The 23,170-nt window shown below is 33.3% G+C and overlaps 1 protein-coding gene and 1 pseudogene across 6 annotated transcripts in view; one reads left to right on the forward strand and one right to left on the reverse strand.

The window, feature by feature from the left end:
• Positions 1-1,874: 1,874 nt before the first annotated feature.
• Positions 1,875-23,170, reverse strand: part of Thoc2 (THO complex 2) — a 143,152-nt gene continuing 121,856 nt past the window's right edge. The window contains exons 26-39 of one of the 6 annotated variants that reach the window (XM_023706332.1): positions 22,348-22,476; positions 21,181-21,312; positions 20,915-21,099; positions 20,268-20,446; positions 19,830-19,932; positions 18,341-18,774; positions 18,098-18,156; positions 16,561-16,596; positions 11,659-11,796; positions 11,132-11,201; positions 10,893-11,050; positions 8,806-8,882; positions 8,234-8,279; positions 1,875-2,779 (exon numbers count right to left, since the gene is read on the reverse strand). In XM_023706332.1, coding sequence (XP_023562100.1) covers positions 8,252-8,279; positions 8,806-8,882; positions 10,893-11,050; positions 11,132-11,201; positions 11,659-11,796; positions 16,561-16,596; positions 18,098-18,156; positions 18,341-18,774; positions 19,830-19,932; positions 20,268-20,446; positions 20,915-21,099; positions 21,181-21,312; positions 22,348-22,476 — 1,728 coding nt within the window. In that variant the 3' untranslated portion in view covers positions 1,875-2,779; positions 8,234-8,251. The other 5 variants (XM_023706333.1, XM_023706330.1, XM_023706334.1 and 2 more) reach the window with 5 other exon arrangements.
• On the forward strand, positions 2,031-2,963 carry LOC101581899 (annotated as a pseudogene).

Here is a 23,170-nt window from a genome sequence, read left to right on the forward strand (position 1 = left end):
TACAATCATTTGAGAAAACTATTGTTTATTTAGAAAAAGGGTTACACTGGTAGAATTCATTTTATTAAAAAATTCTCTTTTTAAAAATGCCACTGTGAAACTTTCACAAATGAAAATTCATCAATACAAAGCTCCTGCAGCCATCAAATTTTAACAATTAGCTTTTGATAATCCCCACCCAGATTTATCTAATTACAAGTGAAAATGGCAAGGGACAAGTGAGCGCTGGTATCTTTTTCTTTTTTAAACAGACTTTAATATTGTACATGTAGTATATAAAATGATTGCTAGGCATTTCATAAGATACTTTTCCTATTTTGTTGTTAGTGATTAATACTAAAAACAGGCTAAATAATAAATTAAAACTGAGTTTCAAAATGAGGTAAATCCAAAATGGTTCATTAATTGTTTATTTTCAGCTTCAAACAGTAAAAAGGAAGCATTTCAGGTTGGAAGAGACTATACCCAGGCAATAATTAGTTAACCAAAGTAAAATTCTGTACACATGTAACTATGTTTGCTTGTTGGAAGTGTATGCAGCACATTGTGCTAAAAATATGGAACAATTAACACTTTCAGCCATTACTGAAAATAAACATGTAGAAATTAAGCAACAAGTTAAAATACAGTAATGCACAACTCAACAATTTTAGGTTTTCCACATGGAGCAATAAAGCAGATAACTGAATAATTTAAGGAGATGAAAATGGGCCCTCTTCATTCATATTTCTCAGGAATCTACTCAGGAAAATAAATTTCTGGTCACAGCAGAACAATTTCATTCCAATCACACCTGAAAGAAACAAAGTGATTATATTGATAGATAAGGAAAGAAAGAAGGAGATAAGGAGAGAAGGTGAGAGTGAGAGGAAAGAGGTCAAAGGAGAAAGGAAACAGCAGAGGAAGAGGAAAGGAGGACAGAAAAGAGGGAGGAGAGGTAGCAAGGAAGCAGAGGAGGAAGAATGAAAAGGAAAGAAAGAAACATAAGAACATTGATGAGTTTTGTTAAAGTAAAGGCTTGAATGAAGTCCCTAGAAAAGGATGAAATAGTTATGTATGTCTTATTGTCCACTCTTAGAAACCATTAAGATAATCATATAATGACTTGAACTGAATATTGGAGTTGGGATAGCTACAAGTAAAACATTCCACAGGGGCAAGCAATAGTTTTATCAAAAATAAACAGAACACATAGCAAAGAAAAGGCAACTATTTTACATGATCAACAACAAAAAAGAAAATGACATTATTTTTCACAAGGACAATTTTAATAGTGACTTATATTAAGATGCAATATCTGCTAAATTATAAAAGTTGCTTTAAAAATATATTGACTCAATTATATTCATTTCCTTTATGTATTGACATTTTTCAAATACTGCATATTGAAATAATTCAAAACATGATCATTACAACATGTGGCAAATAACTTCATATCTGCCTAACATTTTTCTCATTCAGATTTTAAACTAATGCTCAACGCATTAATCTTTATTGATGAAAATACTACATTCACATATTTCATAAAACCAGAGCTAGAAGGGATCTTAGAAAATAATCACACTTGCATGAAATGCTGACAAATAATTTACATATCATTTCTACACAGCATTCTGTTCATATCATGTATAATCTTGACATTATTAATTATGGATACATTGATTTTGAACTTACACTTTTAATACTTAAAAAGTAATTGCTCCTGTCCACCAATTGATGAATGGATAAAAAAAATATGATACACATCCATACAATGGAATATTGCTACCATAAAAAGGAATGGAGTACAGGTACATGCTACGACATAGATGAATATTGAAAACATGATGCTAACTCAAAGAACCCATATACAAAAGGCCACAATATTGCATGATTCCATTCATATGAAATGTTCAAAATAGATAAATCCATAAACAAAGTACATTAGTGGTTTCCAGGGAGTGGGAGAAGGGGAGAATTGAGAGTAACTGCTAACACATGTGGGCTTTCTTTTTAAGGTGAGAAAAATGTTCTGAAATTAGACAGTGGTGATGACTGCACAGCATAATGACTATACTAAAACCACTGAATTGCACACTTTAAAAGTGAATTTATCTCAATTTTTTAAATTGAAAAAAGTGATGTTCTAATAAAGAACATCATTTTATCTGTATGACCATAGCTAGAATAAGAAACACATTCTTAATCATCAAGATGTCACAGAAGGAGAATAACTGGGCAAGGGAAGTTTTGATGACATAATTAAGTGCATATTAAAGAATAAAACTCTGTTGCTGTTAAAACAAGTAGAGATCTTTCCCCAGAATTGAAATCAAAATTTTTACAAGACAAAATCCTCAAACAACATAATCATCCCAAAAATGTGGTAAAACTTAGATAGAGTTCACACACAAAAACAGCCTATCTACATCATTAAGGAACTGGTTCCAGCAGGTGATGTCCTCTCCTTCCTGAGAAAGAAGGATAAACTAAAACTCAGTTAGTGAAATTTTCATTAGATGCTGCTTCTGCATGGAGTATCTCAAGTAAAAATTGTATGCACAGGGACCTTGCTGCTAGAAACTGCCTGGAGGTGAAAACAATGTTCCGAAAATCAGTGACTTTGGAATGTCTCGTCAAGAGGATGGTGGTATATATTCATCTTCTGACTTAAAGCAGATTCCCATTAAATGGACAGCACCAGAAGCTCTTAATTATGGGAGATATTGTTCTTAGAATGATGCATGGCGCTTTGGCATCCTCCTCTGGGAGACCTTCAGCTTAGGGGTCTGTCCATACCCTGGAATGACAAATCAGCAAGCACAAGAGCAAGTGGAAAGATGATACTAGATGTCAGTTTCTCAGTAGTGTCCAGAGAGTATTATAAAATAATGCTGAAGTGTTGGAATTACAAACTTGCAAACTCTCCTGAGTTCAATGAACTTCCAAGAGAGCTACCTGCCATCAAGAAAGTCAAACAGTGAGAAAATATCAAACTCAGGTTTTGGGACATCTTAAACAAAGTAATATTTTTTCCTCATTAACACTGAGCTAATACCACATTACCTGTAAGACTCTTCCAATTTTTGTTAATAAATTTTTAAAAACATATGTGTCTCTTTAAAAATTGCAAATAAGAAAGCATAGGTTCTAAATATAAGGGGATCACAGAGATCTTTTTCAAATTTAAGATTGTAGATATTTCTCAATAGTACTGTTTACTTCAATCTCAGTTCAGTTTGCTGTCGTCCCTTACAGATACCTCTAATCTTTTGGTGCTATGAACTGTACTGATATCATATTTGCATCATATCATATCATATTTGTAGAACACACTCAAACAAAAGTAGCCTTCACCCTGCTGAGACAAAATTACATTTATGAATACCATTTTATATTGGTGATTACCTGGACCGCCTAGGTTTTACTCTTTACCCAAAATAGACCATTTGCTTATGTTCCACTATACTTTTTTTTCCTTTTTGTTAAGAGCATCAGAACACTATTATGCAAAATGTTTTCATAGAATTAGGACAGCTGATTTGAGCTATGATAGCAAAGGGCAAGTTTGATAAGGTGGTCTAGAGAAATCAGCTAAGGTGGTAATTAAAGTATAAAAAAGTCAAACATAAAATCTGCCTTCTTATGAGAAGTAGGCTTTTATACATACATGTATTTTTAACTTCATGGTCGTATTTGCCAAAAAGAAAAAAATCCTAAGAAATTTTTCAGTAGTTTATTGATTGCTCTTACAATAGCCTTTTGGATTAGAACAACAAATTAACAACTACAAATACAAAACCCATAAAAATAATAGTTTACTCATGGTTAAATGTCTTTATCTCAAAGTATCCCAGAATTATGTGTTCCTGCATTTTTACTAATGTTTGAAATTGCCAGGATTTCATGATCTTAGTGTCCTCCCACCCCTACACATATATACACACACAAATATATATAAGAATGAAACTAACAGTTTAAAGACAACACAAACATAATAAAAGAATTATGAAGCAAAAGACAGGGACAACCATCCTAATTCCATTTTATACTTTCAATTGCCTTTTATTATAACCTAGGGATTCTTATACCAAACATGGTTCCTGACATGTTGTATGTGAGTAAAATATGTTAAAAACTGAGACTTTGAGATAAATCCTTATCCTTTTTTTAATCCTTATCTTTTTGAGATAAGGTCTTGCTATGTAGTTCAGGCTGGCCTTGAACTCACTATGTTGTCCCAGGCTGGCCTTGAACTCATTGTAATCCTCCTGCCTCAGCCCCCTAAGTGCTAGGATTATAAGCGTGTTCCACCACATTCAGTACGTTAAATCTTAATTTTATCCAGGGATGCCTCTCAACATAAACATATATGCAAAAGATAGTTACACTGAGTAGTACATTTGGCATGGAAACTTTTTAACCTAAGCCTCTGTCAAGACGGAAAAGAGCATCTTTATGAATATATGGTTTATCTTAAGAGAAAGAACAAGGAAACAAAAAAAATTCCTTCCCTAAAATATTTGATAACTATAAATATCAATTCACAGAACTCACACTCCATATGTTTAACGGAGTATAAAAGACAATAAAGAGAAGGATGGATTGTATCATTTCAATCTCTTAAAGAGTCATTACACATTTAATAATTAGTACATACAGACCAAAACAAAAACATAGTAAGTCTGGCCTCAAAAAATGTTGCAGCATACCAAACAACTTTTTAATCAGCACAATTTAAGCAAAATGAACTTCTTTTAAATGATAATTTTTTTTAAAAAAGTTGCCCTTCATCAAGTTCACAGTGATCTCCAAAACATTTGCTATCTCTGTACACTACTCTTTAGGTATAGTTAATGAAGCATCTAAAATATCCCAGAAAATTAAAAGATTTGGCTCTTTAATAAGCAGGCAGAGATATAGTTCCTGCCTTGAACAAAATCACAAGATAAGGAGATATATTTGTAACATACTCATATATACACAGGAACCAGGCAAGACATTTAAACACTCCCTATCCCAATATACATTATAAGTATCTAGAAATAGGCTCCAGAACATGAGTTCCTAAAATGAGGAATCTACGAGCACTTAAGAGGTCCATTTCAAAGTATGAACTGAAAATCATTAAAAAAGCCTAGAGCAAGAACTATATTATCAGTTGTATATAGGGGATAGGGATGTAATGAACACAAGTGAGCTGAGTGGGTAAATCTATTGAGATGAATTGTTTTACAGGACAGGGGACAGCCCTCACTCTCACGCTAAGGAGGGCAGCACCTAAGCAGGTTTGATTGCTGCCATGCAGAAATTAAGAAACAATGCTATCAGATAATATGAATCTTCAAGACAAATGAAAACTCAGAACTATCAATTCTTCTGATAATTATAAGTTTTTCTCAAAAATTAAACTTTGCATGTGGTCATAAAGGTACATCTAACAAGCCTCATGTGGCCCAATAACTGAGAATGTTTTAACTTTGCATTCAGCAGGTAAAAGTATTAAATTAAACATGAGACTGGAGGTTGAGAAATGAACCCACAAACATTAGGTCCTTTTGGAATGGAGGATTAGGGTAGGAATACAACAGACTAAAAATACAGATATACAGCATATGAGCTGCAGGCCACTCATATCAAATTAAAATTTAAAAGCTAACATATGATCCCTAGAGGACAATTTTAATAGGCACCAATTTCTAAAGATTAAAGTGGAATAAAAAGTCTAAAACAAGCAACAGGTAATATTCAAGAAGCTAAAGGAGAAATAAGATGAAATTGGACAGACTTTACAAGTAACAGAACATACAGAGAACAGGCAGAAGAGTTTGCAACCAAGAAGAAGAGATAGGACAAGACAGACTGGAATGAATTTTATCTTGGTCACATTTATATACCTTATTTCCTTAACTCTAATGTGATCATTTAAATTTTTCTGAAATCAGGATGATAGGTACAAATCAGTATCATTTCTCTACTGACTGCCCTTAAAAATATTCTAAAGAACCAACAATGAAATCTTCAAATTAGTGACATCTTTTAATCATGCCAATGTAATACATGTCAGATGCTCTCCTTTCCACAGAATAGAAAGTAAAGTAAAAGAGGAAAGGGAATGGAGTTAGGATCAGGGTATACGTAGATGGTACCAATCAGAAATGAGATCTCAGAAGGAAAAGGAAAGAAAACACAAAGACTGACCCAACCCTAGAATGAATTCAAACAGAAAGAGGTACCCACAAAACATTCAAAAAACAGCCAGAAAATGCAAATCTCAACCACAGCCTCAAAAAAGAACTATAATACATAGTTGCTAACACAAAAATTAAACAAGGGAAACATACTAAATGTATCTTCAAAAGGATTTATCTGAACCTAGACACTCTGTTACAAGACCACCAGCCAAAAACATACCACTGGCCAATTTTGTCATGACTTTGTTCCTGTGCGATTATGGAGAATTATCCGTTCATGGCTAGTATAAAAACAACTCAAATCTGTAGCAAAACCTTCATATTAAAAAAAAAACTTAAGGTACTAAATAAAGGGAAGAAGACATATAAAATCAAAATGAGGCCAGGTGTGGTGGGATATGCCTATAATCCCAGCTCTCAGGAGGCTAAAACTGAAGGATAAGGCCAGTCTGGGCTACAAAGTAAGTTCAAGGACTGCCTGAACTACATAGCGAAACTCCATCTCAAAAGAGGGGGAAAAAACCCACAGTGAAGTTGTTAGCGACAATTGGTGGTACATTCCTAATAAAGAGTTGAGAAATAAGAGCTGTTACACTTTTTTCACTTTTTAACAGAAAGAAAATGTGTGAAAGAAAAATGCCAAATTAAAAGTTTTAAAGATAAAGGATGAAGAAAGAAAAATTAAGAATTTATACTTCACTACAGAAGATAGCAGGGAAGGTAGCTAGAATTGAATAATGGGTAATATTTCTTTTATAATCTTCCTAATTAAAAAAAATATCATATAACTCTTGTTTTATTTCACTTCAACACTTAGATAACAAACACAGAAAAACACCACTCATCAAGTGATCATGAACCTGGCTGCTTTACAGCCAAAATAAAAATGTCAAAATTCATACCCTAAAGCCCATATACTTTCAATAAACTGGCTCTCAGCTATTTTTCTCATTCTTAACTTGAATAACTGTAAACAGCTGTGGTCATCTAGACGATTTCATGAAAGATTAGATATAGTTAGTAATATCAGAGGCAAGGTAGCGACAACAGGTACACTTAGTATCATTAAGAAATTATATCTAAAATGGAAGCAAGAAAACAACCTAAAAAAAGTTGATGCATGCGTATAATTCCAGCACTAGGGAGACTGAGGCAGGAATGAATTCAAGACCAGCCTCGGATACATATGAGTTCAAAGAAAGATTGAAATACACAGGGAGGCCCTGTCTAAAACACACACACAAAAAAACCCCTCAAAAAATAAGTACACTTATTCTGGCAGTATTCTATGTAGGGGTCAAATTGTCTCACCAGTAATCCTAACATCACCAAACAATAACTAGTCATAAGTTGACCATAGTGTTCAAAACAGGCTGTATTACAGTCTGAATACTGTCCACTAAGACAGACATATGATTAAAGATGGTTAAAATATTTTTATATCTGACATAAATCCTGAATATATTACCTTGAAACAAAGTTGCGTATTTAAATTCTAGAACTAAACACACATGCTTTTATTTTCTGGCTTTGCAAAACATAGTGGGACAAAAAGAGGTCTGAAGCATTAACAAAAATCTTTGGATAACTGATTTCATAAGAAGGCAAAAGATCAGGGAACACAAAAAGAGTAAGACCTGGTTTGACTATTAACTGTGCTGGCTACAATCTCTTGTGACTTTGTTCAACCTAACCTCTCAGAGTCTCGGTATTTTCACCTGTAAAATGCAAATACTGCTACCACTTATAGGACTAGAGACTCTTTTAAAAAGTAATTAATCACCCAGAAAAGATGGAAATGAGTGATGAACAGAAAGCCAGATGTTCTTAAATACATCTTGGTGGTTTGCTTTTTTTTTAAGTGTGGCTAATTAGCAAGATTAAAATGAAAACAACTTAAAAATAACTACAAATACTGTTTTGGATCTGTAACCCAAAACTTGGACATTATACTGAAAATTGAAATACTTGTACGTTTGCAAACTAGATCTAACTTTTACAATGTTATCAAACCCATTTAATGTTTCTATCTGTAAATGAAAAGGTGAGAGAACACTCACCTTGACTGAAAGTCTTCATTATCTGTGCTTGTCCGAGGACTTATGAGTAGATGACAAATTAAGGGAGAACAACTTGGTGGGGGGTGTATGTGTGAATATCTGTGTCTGTGTGTGTGTGTGTGTGTGTGTGTGTGTGTGTGTGTGTGAAAAGTGTCCCATCTTCCAGTATAATCCCTGAGTTTACAGTAATATTTAGCTCTGACCAGCATGGTAGCCTCAAACTGTACCAGCTCTTATCTGTCTCAACAATTTGCCCTTCTATCACCATGCCCCAGCTCAAAGCACTCTTTATCCCTTTTCTTCCTCTTGGTGGCAATACAGATAGAGATAATATAAATCCCTTGGAGGCATAAAACATCTCAGTCACAAAAGAAGTTAAAAAGTCAAGAACATCAAATCTCTCTCTTTGAGATTTCATACATTTCAGAAGGTTAACTAGAAAGACCATTTTAAAGCTAACTAGCACCTAAATATTTACACCACATACTACAAAGATGTAATCCCAAACATCCATTTTATCAAAGCTTTCAACAACACTGAAAATGTTAATTAATAAAAAATGAAAAGGATATTGTTTCTTCTCTTCCTTTCCTCCTGAACTGTCCCGTTTCTCTTTCTTTTCTATCTTTTCTTTATCATGCCTGGACTCCTATAAGGAATGGTGGAATTAGTTGGGGAAGGGAAAATCAGATATTTTTTTTAAAAATCAGCTCAAAATCCCTTTTCATCACCCACCAACCATATTTTTTCTTCAAAAAGTTAATATGACTTTTTTCTTCAAAAAGTTAAAAGCACAAGCAACACAAGAAAAAGATATATTGACTCCACCAAAAGTAAAATCTTTTCCATATCAAAAGCACACTATCAAGAAAGTGAAAAGATGGCCAACAAAATGGGAGAAAATATTTGCAAATCATGCATAGGGATCAAGTAATCTAAATTATATAACAAACTCAACTGAGCAACAAAAAGACAACTCGATTTTAAAGCAGCCAAAGGATCTGAATAGATTTCTCCAAAGATATACAAATGGCCAACAGGCACACGAAAAGATGTTCAACATCATTAGTCATTAAGGAAATACAAATCAAAACTATGAGATAACCACTTCACACCTACTAGGACAGCTATTAAAGAACAACAAAAAAAAACAAAATAACCAATATTGACAAGAATATTTAGAGAATTTGTACCCTGACACAGCACTGATAGAAATATAAACTGTATAGCCAGGAGAAAAAGAGTTTGACAGTTCCTCAATAAAGTTAAGCATAAAATTATCATATAACCTAGAATTCCACCCCTAGGTGAATACTCAAAAGAATTAAAGATAGATATTCAAATAAATACTTCATAGCAGCAGACAAATGTTTGCAGGGCTATTTACAATAGCCAAAAAGTTGAAACCGCCTAAAAATCCTTCAACTGACAAACACATAAACAAATGCAGTATATTCACACAGTGGAATATTACTTATTCATAAAAAGAAGTAACGATAGATTCTACAACATACGAGAATCTAAAAAACATTATGAAAAGTGAAAAAAACACAAAAGGTCATAGTATTGTACAATTGTATTTACAGGAACTATTACAAACAGGTAAATCCACAGAGACAGAAAGCAGATTAACAAGTTCATGATGGGGCCATAATACATTTGTCTAGCTGCTGGACTATTTGAACCACTGATGGTATGTTCACAACTGTTCCATCCGGTGGTTTTTTTTTTAATTAATTTTATTAGCAAAAAGACCAATCAAAGTGATCAGATCCCTTTGTACCACTAATAGTACAAGCTGCCTGCTGGATCAGTCATGCATGTACTACCTGCTGTTCAAGCCAGGCGGGAATGTGCTAATAGTTGCCAGAGGCTAGGAGCATGGAAAGTGGGGACTCACTGCTTATGCATGTAGGGTCCCCTTTAGGTGAATAAAGTGTTTTGGGACTACAGGGATGACTGTGCAATAATGTTAATATGCTAAATGTCACTGATCACTAAACTGTACACTTTTAAGCTTGTTACCCTATATCAATGTCACCTCGATTAAAAAATAATTTAAAATAAACTATCTTTCAAAGGATATACAACTAAACTAGTCACCTTTTAACATTCTATTATTTTTATGAATTATGAATATACTGCATAATTTTGAATACATGCAATAAATGTCATCCAATAATATGTAAAAGAATGTACCTTATACTTAAAAGCAAATTAAGTTTCAAACAAATTAGTTTATCGGGATAAAATATAAAAAAGTTTAAAATCTTATTTAATAAAGATATTATGATACTGTGATGATCACAGAGAATACATGTTATAGTACTGTAATTTTATGAATAGAGAAACTAAAAGCAAAGTATTGATTAGAAAACAAAAGAAGGTTAAAACTCAAAGAACAGAAGCAGATTGGAATAGGATAGAAAGAAAATAATTTCAGAAATAAACTAACTCTACCCACCCAGTAATTTGGGACTAATTTGGTTCAAATTCCCCAATCCAACAGCCCATCTTCCTCCCATGCCTCTCTTCTCACCTCCAAATAAAATTAACAAAAGATTATTTGACAAATCTATAGTTCAATATTTGTTACATTTTCAAAGGACTGATTTTTTAAAAAAAAACAAAAAGTATATTATTTGTTTCCTTACTTTACCTTTTTGCCACCGGAGGATATTTTATCCATCTTCTCTGATTTAAATGAATCACTGCCTTTTTCTTTCCCTGAAGATTTTGACTTATTTTTTTCTTTGTCTTTCTCATTTGGATAAGGAGACTCACATGGGCTTTCACTTTTGTGTTTTGAAACCCCCACTAAAATAACAAAAGAGATTCATGAAAGACTTTTCTAATTTATTTTGATGACTGCTTTGAAGTATTAATAAGTCTACATACTTGTTCCATTTTCTTCTTTCCTCCGCTTGGTTAAATCCGGTGGCACTTCACGGTCATTGTTCGAATGATCCTAGAATTAAGAATTGTGAACTATATTGATCAAGGGTTTATGTTTTTGTTTCAAATTAACACTTTTCTACAAGACAAGGTACAACTAGCATAGTGAGTATTTTCAGTAGTTTCACATACTTGGTAAATAGCATGAAAGAAAAGTAGAACTGGTAGAGACTACTAGGCTAAAGATTCTTACTACTGCAGAAGACGTGAATACATTAAAGCATAAAACACCAGTTAAAACTCAAAACAGATGGCTATGAGCTGGGGAGATGGCTCAGTGGAATAAGCGCTTCCCTGGCAAGCACAAGGGCCTGAGTTCAATCCCTGGTTCCGGAAAAAAAAAAAAAAAAAAAAAAAAAAAAAAAAAAAAACACCGATGGCTATGAAATAAACATCTATTTTTTAAAAGGGAAGAAACACACTACTATACCATAATGAGGTTTCCAAACTAGTTTTAAAACATTACACACCCTTTTCCGTTCTTTCCTGTCCTTTTCATCTTTTTTTTCTCTTTCTCTGGATCTTTCCCTTGACTTGTCCATATCTTTCTTGTCCATTTCTCTCTCCTTACTCTTGGACAGTGGTGGAGTAGTATGATTAAGGTAGAGCTGTTAAATTAAGGCAATATTACTAAAGATTATTTTAGTTTTCCAGTATTGGGACCTTTTGGTTTTTAATTAAACGAAGATACTTGGTAGTTAGAACCAAAGTCAAAACTGGTCAGCTGTCTGCATTACAAGAGGTAAAATAAATGAGCATTGTACAAATTATACAAAGGCTTTAATTCATAGCCTTGTAAAAATTTCCATTTAAACTCAACCAGCATATCACTGCCTCAACTGAGACCCCTGAAGTAAATTCTTATTTGTAAAGACTCTGCTGTAAAGACCTAGTTACTATCATTACAAGCATTCACAGGTGAAGAATAGTGGCTGGGATTTATTATTAAAAAAACAAAAATACAAACCTCTACACAATCATGAAAAATTTTAATGTCTTACCATCCACTAATAATAGGCAGTCAGTAGTGACCATGAGCAAATATGTAAAAATAAAACCAAGCTATGTCTTCACTGGTAAATACTTTCTGCCTCAGTGTAAACTAGGCAGAGATTATTTGGCATTCCAGTTCCACTAAATAATCACAATTGACTTTGACATTTATCGTACTGGTATTGAATAGTCAGAAAACCATGTGTAGGCTGAGAATCGTTAAACTACTCAAAGACCGCTTATTTTTTTAACTGCCAAAATGTATACAGGCAATTAATCAGGAAGGATATTCTAACTCTAAACAAATGAGACAACCCTACTTATATAAGTTGTAAATATGGAAATTCACCATTAGAGAAAATATTTAGGAAGTAGTCAGAAAATAATCAAATACCTAACTTCATAGCATTTGGAACAATGTTACAAATTGAAATTAATAACTGAAAGTATTAGGTAATATAATACTGCATATAAACTTATTGCATAACTACACAATTCTAGATATACTTTAATAGTAAACATAATGAGTCAAGTATTTTTACATGAAGGAATCCTTTGGTATTCAAAGGAACAAGAAAAAAAAGGCCACAAGTGTGAGAATTAAACACTTATTTTTCACACCACCAAACATTTTTCAATTCAGTTGGCTCAGAAATACTGGCATAGCAATGTAGAAGTGGATTCTTTAAAATTTCTATGTTTAAAAGTTGATGATCAACTGAAATAGACAAAATGTTTATTAATAACAAAGAGCAAGAGAATGATAAACAGTCATAAAGTACTTTTCTAAAAGATACTCTTGCTGAGTAGTCACTGAATGACATTTCAAGATTTTTCTAACTGAGGTTTATCCACCTTAATTTACTTATGAAACTGATAAAACAAAGGCAATAACATTACTGCAATATTCAAAAAACGATTTTTCTAAAGATAGTAATGTTTAAAAGAAACCTCTTAATTTAAAAGAGGTTTGTACACACACACACACACACACACACACACACACACACACACCTACAAGAACATAGTCTTTACCTGTGTCTATTTGAATTCTGTATTGCAAGGAATTGAGCAATTTTCTAGGGCTTACTTCTGCCATTAATCAAATATTTCATTCTTGATGTAAAAAGTCAAAAAGCTCAACAAGACACACAATAAGAAATTATTTGTTTAGAAATATACTTAAGCCAACTCTTCCTTTCTATTCTTTTAAGAACAGTTATGAACCCAATACTTTTCCCATAAAAAAGTATTTTCTCACAGACTATGGAATGAAATGCATACTTATTAATTGAGGCATTCCAAGCTCTCTATAATCTTTTCACAATTACATCCTCCTCTATTGCAACAAATGAGTTCCATGCTGTGGCCATATCACTCTCTAACTCATCCTTGTTAGCAGTTCTCTTCACCAGAGTGTTACTCACTTTTATTTTATACTCTTAAAATCCTACTTACCCTACAAAGACAATTCATTAGCCATAAGCTCCTCAACAGGCACTCAACCCTAACACTTTCCAATGTGTCCATTCTTTCAACAGGGTCTAGCAATGTAGTGCAGGCTGGCCTTGAACTCACTATGTAGCCCAGGCTGGCCTCCTACTGCCTCAGCCTCTTGAGTGCTGCAATGATAGGTGTGCGCCACCACACCCAACTCCTTTATTTATTTATTTAGCTTTTTGTGACAGATATTTTCTAGTCATTTCATGCCATTTGTTTTTTTTTTTCCATAACAGTTTCTAGTAAGTGAGAAAGCTAGGGTAATTTTTCCTACTTTACGTATTTCCTAGTACCTTGTGAACATACTGAATAGCCATGAACGCCAAATAAAATTAAGGATTTGCACACAGAAGTACTGAATTTTGTCCTTGATTTGCTTGTATTCCTGACACTGGGATCATTATGGTGTAAAAGAAGACCTATTTTTAAAATACACAGTTGGTTAGAGGAACAAGCTGTTAACACTTTTTCAAATGTATCCGGATAGGATTGCTAGGTGAAACCATAACTGATGAAAACCAGATATATGCCATGTGAAAACTGGGGTGGATGGTAAACTAAAACATGATTTAGATTGTAAGGTTTTTCTCTCTAGTCTCATTTGAAAAGTCAATTCCATGCATGAGTTTGACCATGAATTAGAAAGTGAAATATGCTGTCTTGCTTGGTTTTGTATGCCAGTAAGCCCCTCATTTTGGGAAGCTGAGACAGATTACAAATTGGAGGTCAACCTGGGAAATTTAGGGACTTGGCAACACAAAGACTCAAACTTTGAAAGGACTGGGTATGCAGCTTAGTGTGAAGGCCCTATGTTCAATCTCTAGTACCAAGAAAAAGAAAAAGAAAGCAACAATAGCAAATTAAAAAAAAATCTTAGAGGCAAAAGCACAAATAGGTCAAACTTAATGAGGAAAAACTTTATATGGACAAATGACAGGACAACATGAAAAGCAGACACTACCTGCTAAATCTTCTAAAAAACAAAATCTACCACAGAAACAGTGAAGTTTTAGACAATCAATTTTAGAAATCAAAGTCCAGGAAAAATTTTATTCTAACACATGTATATGCTATTCAACTTTCTAAACACAGAAACTCAATGATCAACACTGGAACAACATCAGCTACCATACAAATCAGTATTTTGGATGCTGTACTAATGTCCAAATGTGTCAGAGTTCATTTCAAATACTCATTGAATACCTAACTTGGTTGTCAGATACCATGCTAAGTTCTAAGGATCTGAGAAGTGGTACAAATTATATAATGTTTAGATGCATACTTATATGCCATGTTCAAGAACTTATAGTTGTATGTGCAATAGATCTACTGAATTTTAATGTTCATGAAATTATAAATAAGGAAGTGGGAAAATACACATGAATCATAATTTAAAAAATAAAATAAGCACACTAAAGGAGATAGGAACCCTTTTGACTATGGTTGAAATGAGTGCTAAGAATCAAGAAATCTTAACTCACATTTTGGTACTATCAGGTAATATACTAACAAAGGCTCAAGATGTTTTTTAAATCTCTCATTTGTCAAAAAGACATGTACTATTTGCCCTACTTAACCACATAGCACTATTATGAACATGAAATGAGACAAATATATGTTATCCCACATTTTATTTTCAAAAGGCTTTCACAAATAGGAAGAGTCTTCATCAATAATTAGAAAATCTTGTTAATTTTACAGCAGGTTTCAAACTGCTTTAAGATATGCTTCAGTAAATAAATACAAAACTATTCATGAATTTAAAATGGCTGACAAAAGCCACTGATGGTTAAGACTGACAAGCACAATCTCAATCCAGTTATAAAGACCTACTAATCGCAATACATATTCACTTTAGCCAATAATACAATTTAACTTTAAAGAAAATATCCATTGTATTGCTGATACTCTGTTGATCAATACAGTACATTCTAAAAACAATGGCAACATTTTTAGGGCACAGGCACACTGGCTAATCTATTAAAAATTAGTGCTTATTTGCCCAGAATCCATAGAAATTTCACTGTAAAACTATAGTAAAAGCAGTCATGTCAAGCAATGTTTCAAAATTCCATTTGGTCCATCAGTAAAGAATCAAACGTAGCAGATAAAAGAGGAAGTATAAAGTCAAAATAAAGGAAGGTACAAATTTTATAATAAAAACTAACTTGAACAATAGACAATCCAATTATAATACTAAAATGAATTATGTAATACAATACACAAACTACACACTATTTTTAGGAGAATAATACCCAGGAAAGTAGAGTAATAGGTAAGAATTAATATTGACATGGAAACACAACCAACAATTTGTGTTTACATGTCAGGGGAATGATTATTTTGCATTAACTTTATCTCTTGATATTATGACACAACTGCCAAAAAGATATCTCAGCAGAGGAGATAATATAAAGAACTAAATGAACTGAGATGGACTCAGTTTTTAAAACAGGTTAGGTGACTGCATCAAAGTCCTTTTTGGTCTTCTCGGCTGTCTTTTTTAAAAAGTCAGAGAAGTCTGGTTTATTTTGAAAAATTAAAGAAGCCTACTCCCCTAAAACAAATCAGTATCACTCCTTTCCCCGAACCATAAACTTAGTTCCAGATTTTTAAAGCATATAAAAATGTATAATACAACAAGGCAAGGATAAATTATAGAAGTGTTGCCGCCTTATACACATTTTACAACAATCTCTCTCAACAAGACCATTGTCATCTTTTCTTTAGTTTGTAGTAACAATTTTTAGAAGTCAGAAGCAGAGTACTTTTTGCTACTGACCCTAGCTTACTGAATCTACTAGATTGAGTATATACACTGGAAAAAAGTAAAGAACTTTTTGGTTTTCGTAGGCATGATGATTTTAAAAGTCTCAAACCTTTGCTGAAGACTCCTTGAGTTCGATGAGACTGTCCTGTAGAAAATGAATGGAGATGACAGGTGAGCTGGCATAGTTCTCAGAACCCAGAGGAACTTTGGGAAGTATGGCTGTAACCTGGAAATAAATCAGCTACTTCTTGTGAGGATAAATTCGGTGGTATCATTATCAATATGAATATCAATAAAAAGTCAAAAACAAAACCACATAATGGAATTGTAATGTTAAAAAAATTAAGTGCTCAATGAAAGAAATGTTTATTATGCTAAAAATTTAAAAATAAATGTCAATGCCACATTATTTATATCTCTGTATTTAAGCTATAATTGATTTAAGACACTTAAGAAAACATTTTTTTCTTCCAAAAAAGTTTAAAACAGTGTTCACTGTGGAAGAACAACACTGAGTTATATTTTCATAGTTTTTAATTGGAAAGGTTCAGATTTTACTTATAACCCTAATATAACTAGACATGTTTTATTATACCTAGAAAATTTAGTGGCATTATGTTACAAGAAAACAAAATATATTCTATGAATAACCACTTTTTAATCACTTTTTTTTTGCAAAGTGCCTATGACTGGTGAATCTCACAACACACACGCAGACACACACACACACACACACACACACACACACGCACATGCATTTATTAAAAAAAGAAAAATAAATCAATTACGGTATTTCACCACAGTGCTCTTGATGAAGAATAACTTACAGTTTTAAAAGTTCAACGTACTGCAAATTCAAAGATTCCATGAAATTAGATGACTTTAGAATTAAAATTAAATATGGAGCAAAGAATGGCTACCCTGAGTCTTCAAGAAGGCTACACCCACGATTTTGTGCTGCAGTTGAATGCCTGGGGTTTCTCTTTGCTGGGTGGTAGGATTGGATGCCACATCTGCTTTTATCGTAACGGAAGGTTCAACTTGTTGGGAACCCAAAGGGTATAAACAAACCTCCAAGGGAAGATACAACAGAAGCTGCATGCTCACTGAATATACACAACTACAGGAGAACTGATCACCAAGGAGACTTTAAAATGAAACTCCTTTCAAGACTCCTTCTTAGAAGGCACATCGGTATGATGCTCATCAAGAAGCTTGATGAATTCAGAGGTATCTTGCTTATCCTGTATCATCCAGGACGTCTTCAGTGCTATACATTCTTCAATATTTATGCTGAAAAATGGGCTTCATTCTGCTGAAAAGATTCTTTTGCTTGTAGCTACCATTGCACTCCAAAAAAGACTGCTTAAAGCAGTGAGGCACTTCTGGGTAAAATTTCTCTTGTACTTTGAAACTCTACAAAATTAGTGCTAGGTCCTTGAAGCTTTAACTTTTTTTATAATAAAAATACTCAATAGGAAAAAAATATCAGTCCACCAATACCGAAAAAATTCATTTTCTAATGCAATATAAAACCTCCAGTGGCTCCAGTGAATACTTGGCACAAGACTTGAAGGAAGTCAGGACACTGGTATTCCAAACAGGTGAGCCTAATATGGACGCTGCCTTCCTCAGGCTATACTAACCTTTACTGTGGAGGAATGTGATGGAGAAGGATGAGTATCAATTTTGCGGCGTTTTTGTTCTGTGAGGAGAAAAATAGCCAAAATAAAGTAAGGTCCCAATCTTCCCAAATATTAAAAAAAATTTTAAACATCATCAATTACCCTTTATCCCTACAAAATACTTGTAACTTCCCAAAACAGACAACAGACAGCTATGCATTAAAATAGTAAAAGGTAGACAAATATAAACAAAGATATACTTGCCCCTTTCAGGCTCTGCAATATCTGATCGGGGAACAGGTGATTTCAAGGACCCAGAAACTGGTGTTTTTTCTCCTCCTTTAACATTTTCCTTTGATTTCATTTCCTTTGCTATATCTCTTTCTCTCGACGGCTCCTTCTCTCTTTCCCTTTCTTGAGTTGATTTTGCTTCTACATTGGGGACAGCAGTCTTGAATTTCTCATCTTTAGCTTTTTCTTCTTTCTTGAACTTTTCTTTCTCTTTGTCAGACTTAGGTGTTCTTTCCTTGGTCTCTCTTGCTTTTTCATCTTTATTTGGTCTCTCTTCTTTTGGTTTTTCTTTACCATCTTTACCAAGTACCCTGGCCTCTGGAGTAGTAGTAGCTGGAGTCTTTTCTTTTTTCTCTTTTTCTTTCTCTTTCCCTTTTTCTTTGTCATTTTCTTTAACAGCTTTGCCGCTTCAGAATAAAAACACAGAATTTGAACACAAGTATGAAACATAGTGCATGTTTAAAATCAAAGTATTTCTGACTGATTTCAAAAATTCTAAAAGGGCCAGCCAGATAGCTCAGCTGACCAAAGCACCTGCTTAGCCAGGTACAAGGACTCAGGTTCAATCCCCCAGCATGCCATGCCTCCCCCACCCCCAGGGTATGCTGAGACAACTGAGATTGGGCATGGTGGTGCATGCCTGTAATCCCAGCACTTGGGAGGCTGAAAAGAGAAGGATCACTATGAGTCCATCTGTGTAGTAAGAGACCCTATACTAAATACACATAAAAAAAAATTCTAGATGAAAACTAAATGACAAACTTAAAACAAGTAAAAAGGAATAATTTCCTTATCCCATAAATAACAAATTCATGAATGAATTAATGATTAAAAGTCAGGTGTGCTGGCACCTCCCTATAATCTGAACATGTAGGAGGCTGAGGCAGAAAGATTGAGTTCAATCAGACTGGGACAGTGAGTGCAGGGCTAGCCTGAAATACAAATCTACATATTGTATTAAAAAGAAAGCAAAAAATAAATGAATCAATGTCAGGTTCTTTTTGCATACACTCAAACTTTTGAGGATAACAAGGTAAAAAACAAAAATATATTATTTCACAATCCAACCAGGGTGCTACTGTCACGAAATAAATTACTGATCAAGATGGATTGCTATTCTAAATTAGAGTAGGTTTTTCTTATGTAAACTAGACTCATTCAGATCACCTAGGGCAATAGCTCTATCCTAACACAATTTTGTTTTGTTTTGTTTTATTTTGAACTTTGCCACCTACATTCCCCTGAATATCTCAGTAAGGGGAAACAAAGCTGTTATATAAAACATAATTATATAGAACATAATTGGGATAGTAAGTACATTATTAAAATCAGGGTATGTACACAATTTCAAAGTGTGGCATATATGACTTTCATACTACTCAAGTACTACCCCATTCTACTCACAGTTAATGAAACAAACTACAGAAGAATTTAGAAATATGACGAATGTCAACATTCCTACCTGTTAGAGCCACTATTTCCATTATTTGAATTTCCTTTAGGTGTGGCACTAGAAGCTTTATTAACAGCTTTCACACCACACTGAGATCTCTCCCTTGATTTATCTGAAATAAAAGTAAAATTTTCTTTGAACAAGAACCTAAACATAAATAAACTATATTTCACAGCAAAAGGACTAGAGGACAATTAAAAAGCATCAGCATTGCCTGGCAAGCACAAGGGCTTGAGTTCAATCCCTGGTTCCGCAAAATATTAAATTAAAAAATTAAAAAATAAAAAGCATCAGTAGGTTGATTATGTCTTAATAGTTACATATTCCTATCTAGGAAATAAAAAGGCAATAAATACTAGGCCAGCATTTTGCTTGTCATGTGATATAGAACCTTTCATTTTGTTGAAATAAAATGTGTCATGTATAAGTTTCTACAAATAAGCATACCAGTCTCCTCAGTACTGCTTTCATCCGATTTAGATGCACTTGCTAGTGAGGATGAAGAAGGCCCACCACCAGGCCCATTTTGTACACTGGCAACAGCATTCCTCGGAGGAGGGTCTTTATGATGAAATTCATTTTCTGGTATCATGTATGACTTTCTACTTTTCAACTGCCCAGAGTAGCTGAAAGTCGCACAAAGTGTTAAAATATACAAACACAAATCAAAGAGCACAAACATGGGGTTTAAATGAATAAAATTAACAATTTATTCACTCAGCTACTTGGTTCCAGAAAATAAGTTATTTAAGATTAAGTCTTTATAGAGTCCTATTTGCTTTCATAAAACTAAAACTAATCCTTAAAAATTGATTTCTTCCTGTTGCTCTTGAAGAGCTGATAACTATGATGATGAAATTACAATCCTTCCCATTCATGACATATGACTTTTGAAGCTATCATCCAGTATAGACCGGAAGTTGATAATCAGAAGTGACAACTCTCACCAGCCTGTGGGAACATGATCGCATAATCTCCCATAATCTCCTGAAGTAAGGCAGAAGATAAAATTCAACACTGTAAAACATTTTAAAGTCTTCAGAATCCTTCTGTCATCTATTCTCACAAATCACATTAAAGTATAATTTTGTTACCCCATAGCCAATGCATATAGATCTGGCCTCTTCTCTTTTTCTTCTTGGCAGATTTTATGTACTCTTCTTTCCAAAGCCTGACCCAAATTCAAAACTTTGGGGTACCAAGGAAGTATTTTTGTTAGCACAATCAAGATATTCCTGATGTGAGTATATTCGCCTGTTTCAAGGCAATGAACAGATGCCTACAAAAAAACATATTAAGATTCATCATAAAACTGTAAGGAAAGAAAATTTTATTACCTTTGAAAATCCATTATTCTTACCTTCGTTAGCTTATAATGCCATTTATGCACAACATGTCGAAAATTTTCATAATCTAATTGATCAGCTTTATTTCCACCATCAAATCCAGTTGCTCGTAATATGGTAAGGAATCCTGGATAGTTTCCACATTCCTAAGGAAAAAAAGTACACCATTGTTAAAAACTATATCAAAAAATAAGCTGTATCCCATAAAATAACAGAGTTGAAACTCGAGTCCACCAACTCAATGAGTCCATGTTTATTTGGATGATACTAACATGGAAAGTTTGAAATAGAATTACATAGTATATGTAGATACACATGGGTATAATTTTAGTCTTTAGTATGTGAAAAGCCAGTTTTGACAGCACCATTTATTAAAGAGGCTAGCTTTCTTCCAGTGAACATGTTTGGCCCCTTTGTCAAAAATAAGGTCGCTCATTGTATTTGCAGTTTTGTCTGTATCTTCTAATCTGTTAAAGACTAAATAGATCAAAACTCTAAATATTAAAACAGAAACACTAAATCTTCTGGAAGAGAAAGAAGGAAGAAATCTTGAAGACATAGGGGTAGGTAGAGAGTTCAGGAATAAAAACCAAACAGCACAGGATATATTTCAAAGAACCAACAACTTGGATCTCATCATATTGAAAAGGTTTTTCATATCAAAAGAAATCACCAACAGAGTAAAAAGAAAAACCCATGAGTTGAAAATAACAAAATTAATGCTATTTTCTTTTTAATTTTCTGACCAATTTTGCATGTTTATATCTCGTAATCTGAACAACTAATTTAAAGAAAACACTATGCAATATAACAACCATTATTGAATTTCTACCATCTTGTTTAGTGAAATTCTCTATCAATTCTAATGTTTTTTAATGACTTTTTTTTTTTTTTGGCGGAACTGGGCATTGAACTCAGGCCCTTTATTTTACTGAGCTCTCTCCCCAGCCCCTTAAAATTGGTTTTATTCTCTTTGAAAAAATAATAAAATAAAATGTTCATAAAAATAAAATGTGTATCACTTTTTAATAATGCACTAATAATTATTTTACAACTGAATCTTAAACTCAGTTTTCATTTTAAAACTGAACAATATAGAGATTATTGCAAGTGGTCAGTATACACATGGGTAAATTTTTTTTTCACATAGGTAAAATATTAAAGACATTTATTAGTCATACCTTTTCATATGTGGCTCTATCACTATGCCACCTGGTCACAGTCTCTAACATGCAACAAAGAAATCTCCCATATCGGCTAGCTTCATTTTCAGTACAGCTTGCAACTGTGTAAATTATATCAGAGAAAACCTACAGAAAAAAAGAAAAGTTTAGGGCAGGAAAATGAAAGTCAAAATCAATTGAAAATACTAGATGACTGTGTTACAGAAAAACCCTAGTAGGTAAATTTATTCAAAACCTGAAATGGGGAGAAATTGTTCAAAATGAACAAGGAATGAAAAGGAAAAAGGATGAGAAAGGAAAAAGAAAAATAACCAAGATAGTTCTATCACTAGGATCTCTTAGTTCACTGGAAAGAAAGGTCTGGCCTAGCATCATTTGGAGAATTTCATAAGCCCCTATCTTGTATGCTGACTACTTTGAAGATAACAGTGCTCAATGTATTAATTATTGTAATTCTATTATTGTTATGAAACTTTAACTCCTTTTCCATACAATTAAAAAAAAAAAAACTTGCAGAGACTCTCGGTTTTGTGAAGAAATAGCAAAAAATATTGTAAAGAAATATGGTAAAGAAAAAATATTGTAAAGAAAGTTGATTTACAATGACCAAACTATCATTACTAATACATAATAACTTCTTATTGACAACCATATATATGAATGAGAGGGGGGGACAGTAAGGCAAAGCTGATAGAAACTAGAAATAAGTGTCTGATACGATCAAATGTATATGACATTTCCAAAACACAAAAGGGACTTAATTTAATAAAGAAACTCCGGGTACAAAACCTGTAAATATGGCCACAATAAAAGGCTTCCT

The sequence above is a fragment of the Octodon degus genome, unplaced genomic scaffold, assembly GCF_000260255.1.
Source record: "Octodon degus isolate 3935 unplaced genomic scaffold, OctDeg1.0 scaffold00251, whole genome shotgun sequence".
In the NCBI taxonomy this organism is placed as follows: domain Eukaryota; kingdom Metazoa; phylum Chordata; class Mammalia; order Rodentia; family Octodontidae; genus Octodon; species Octodon degus.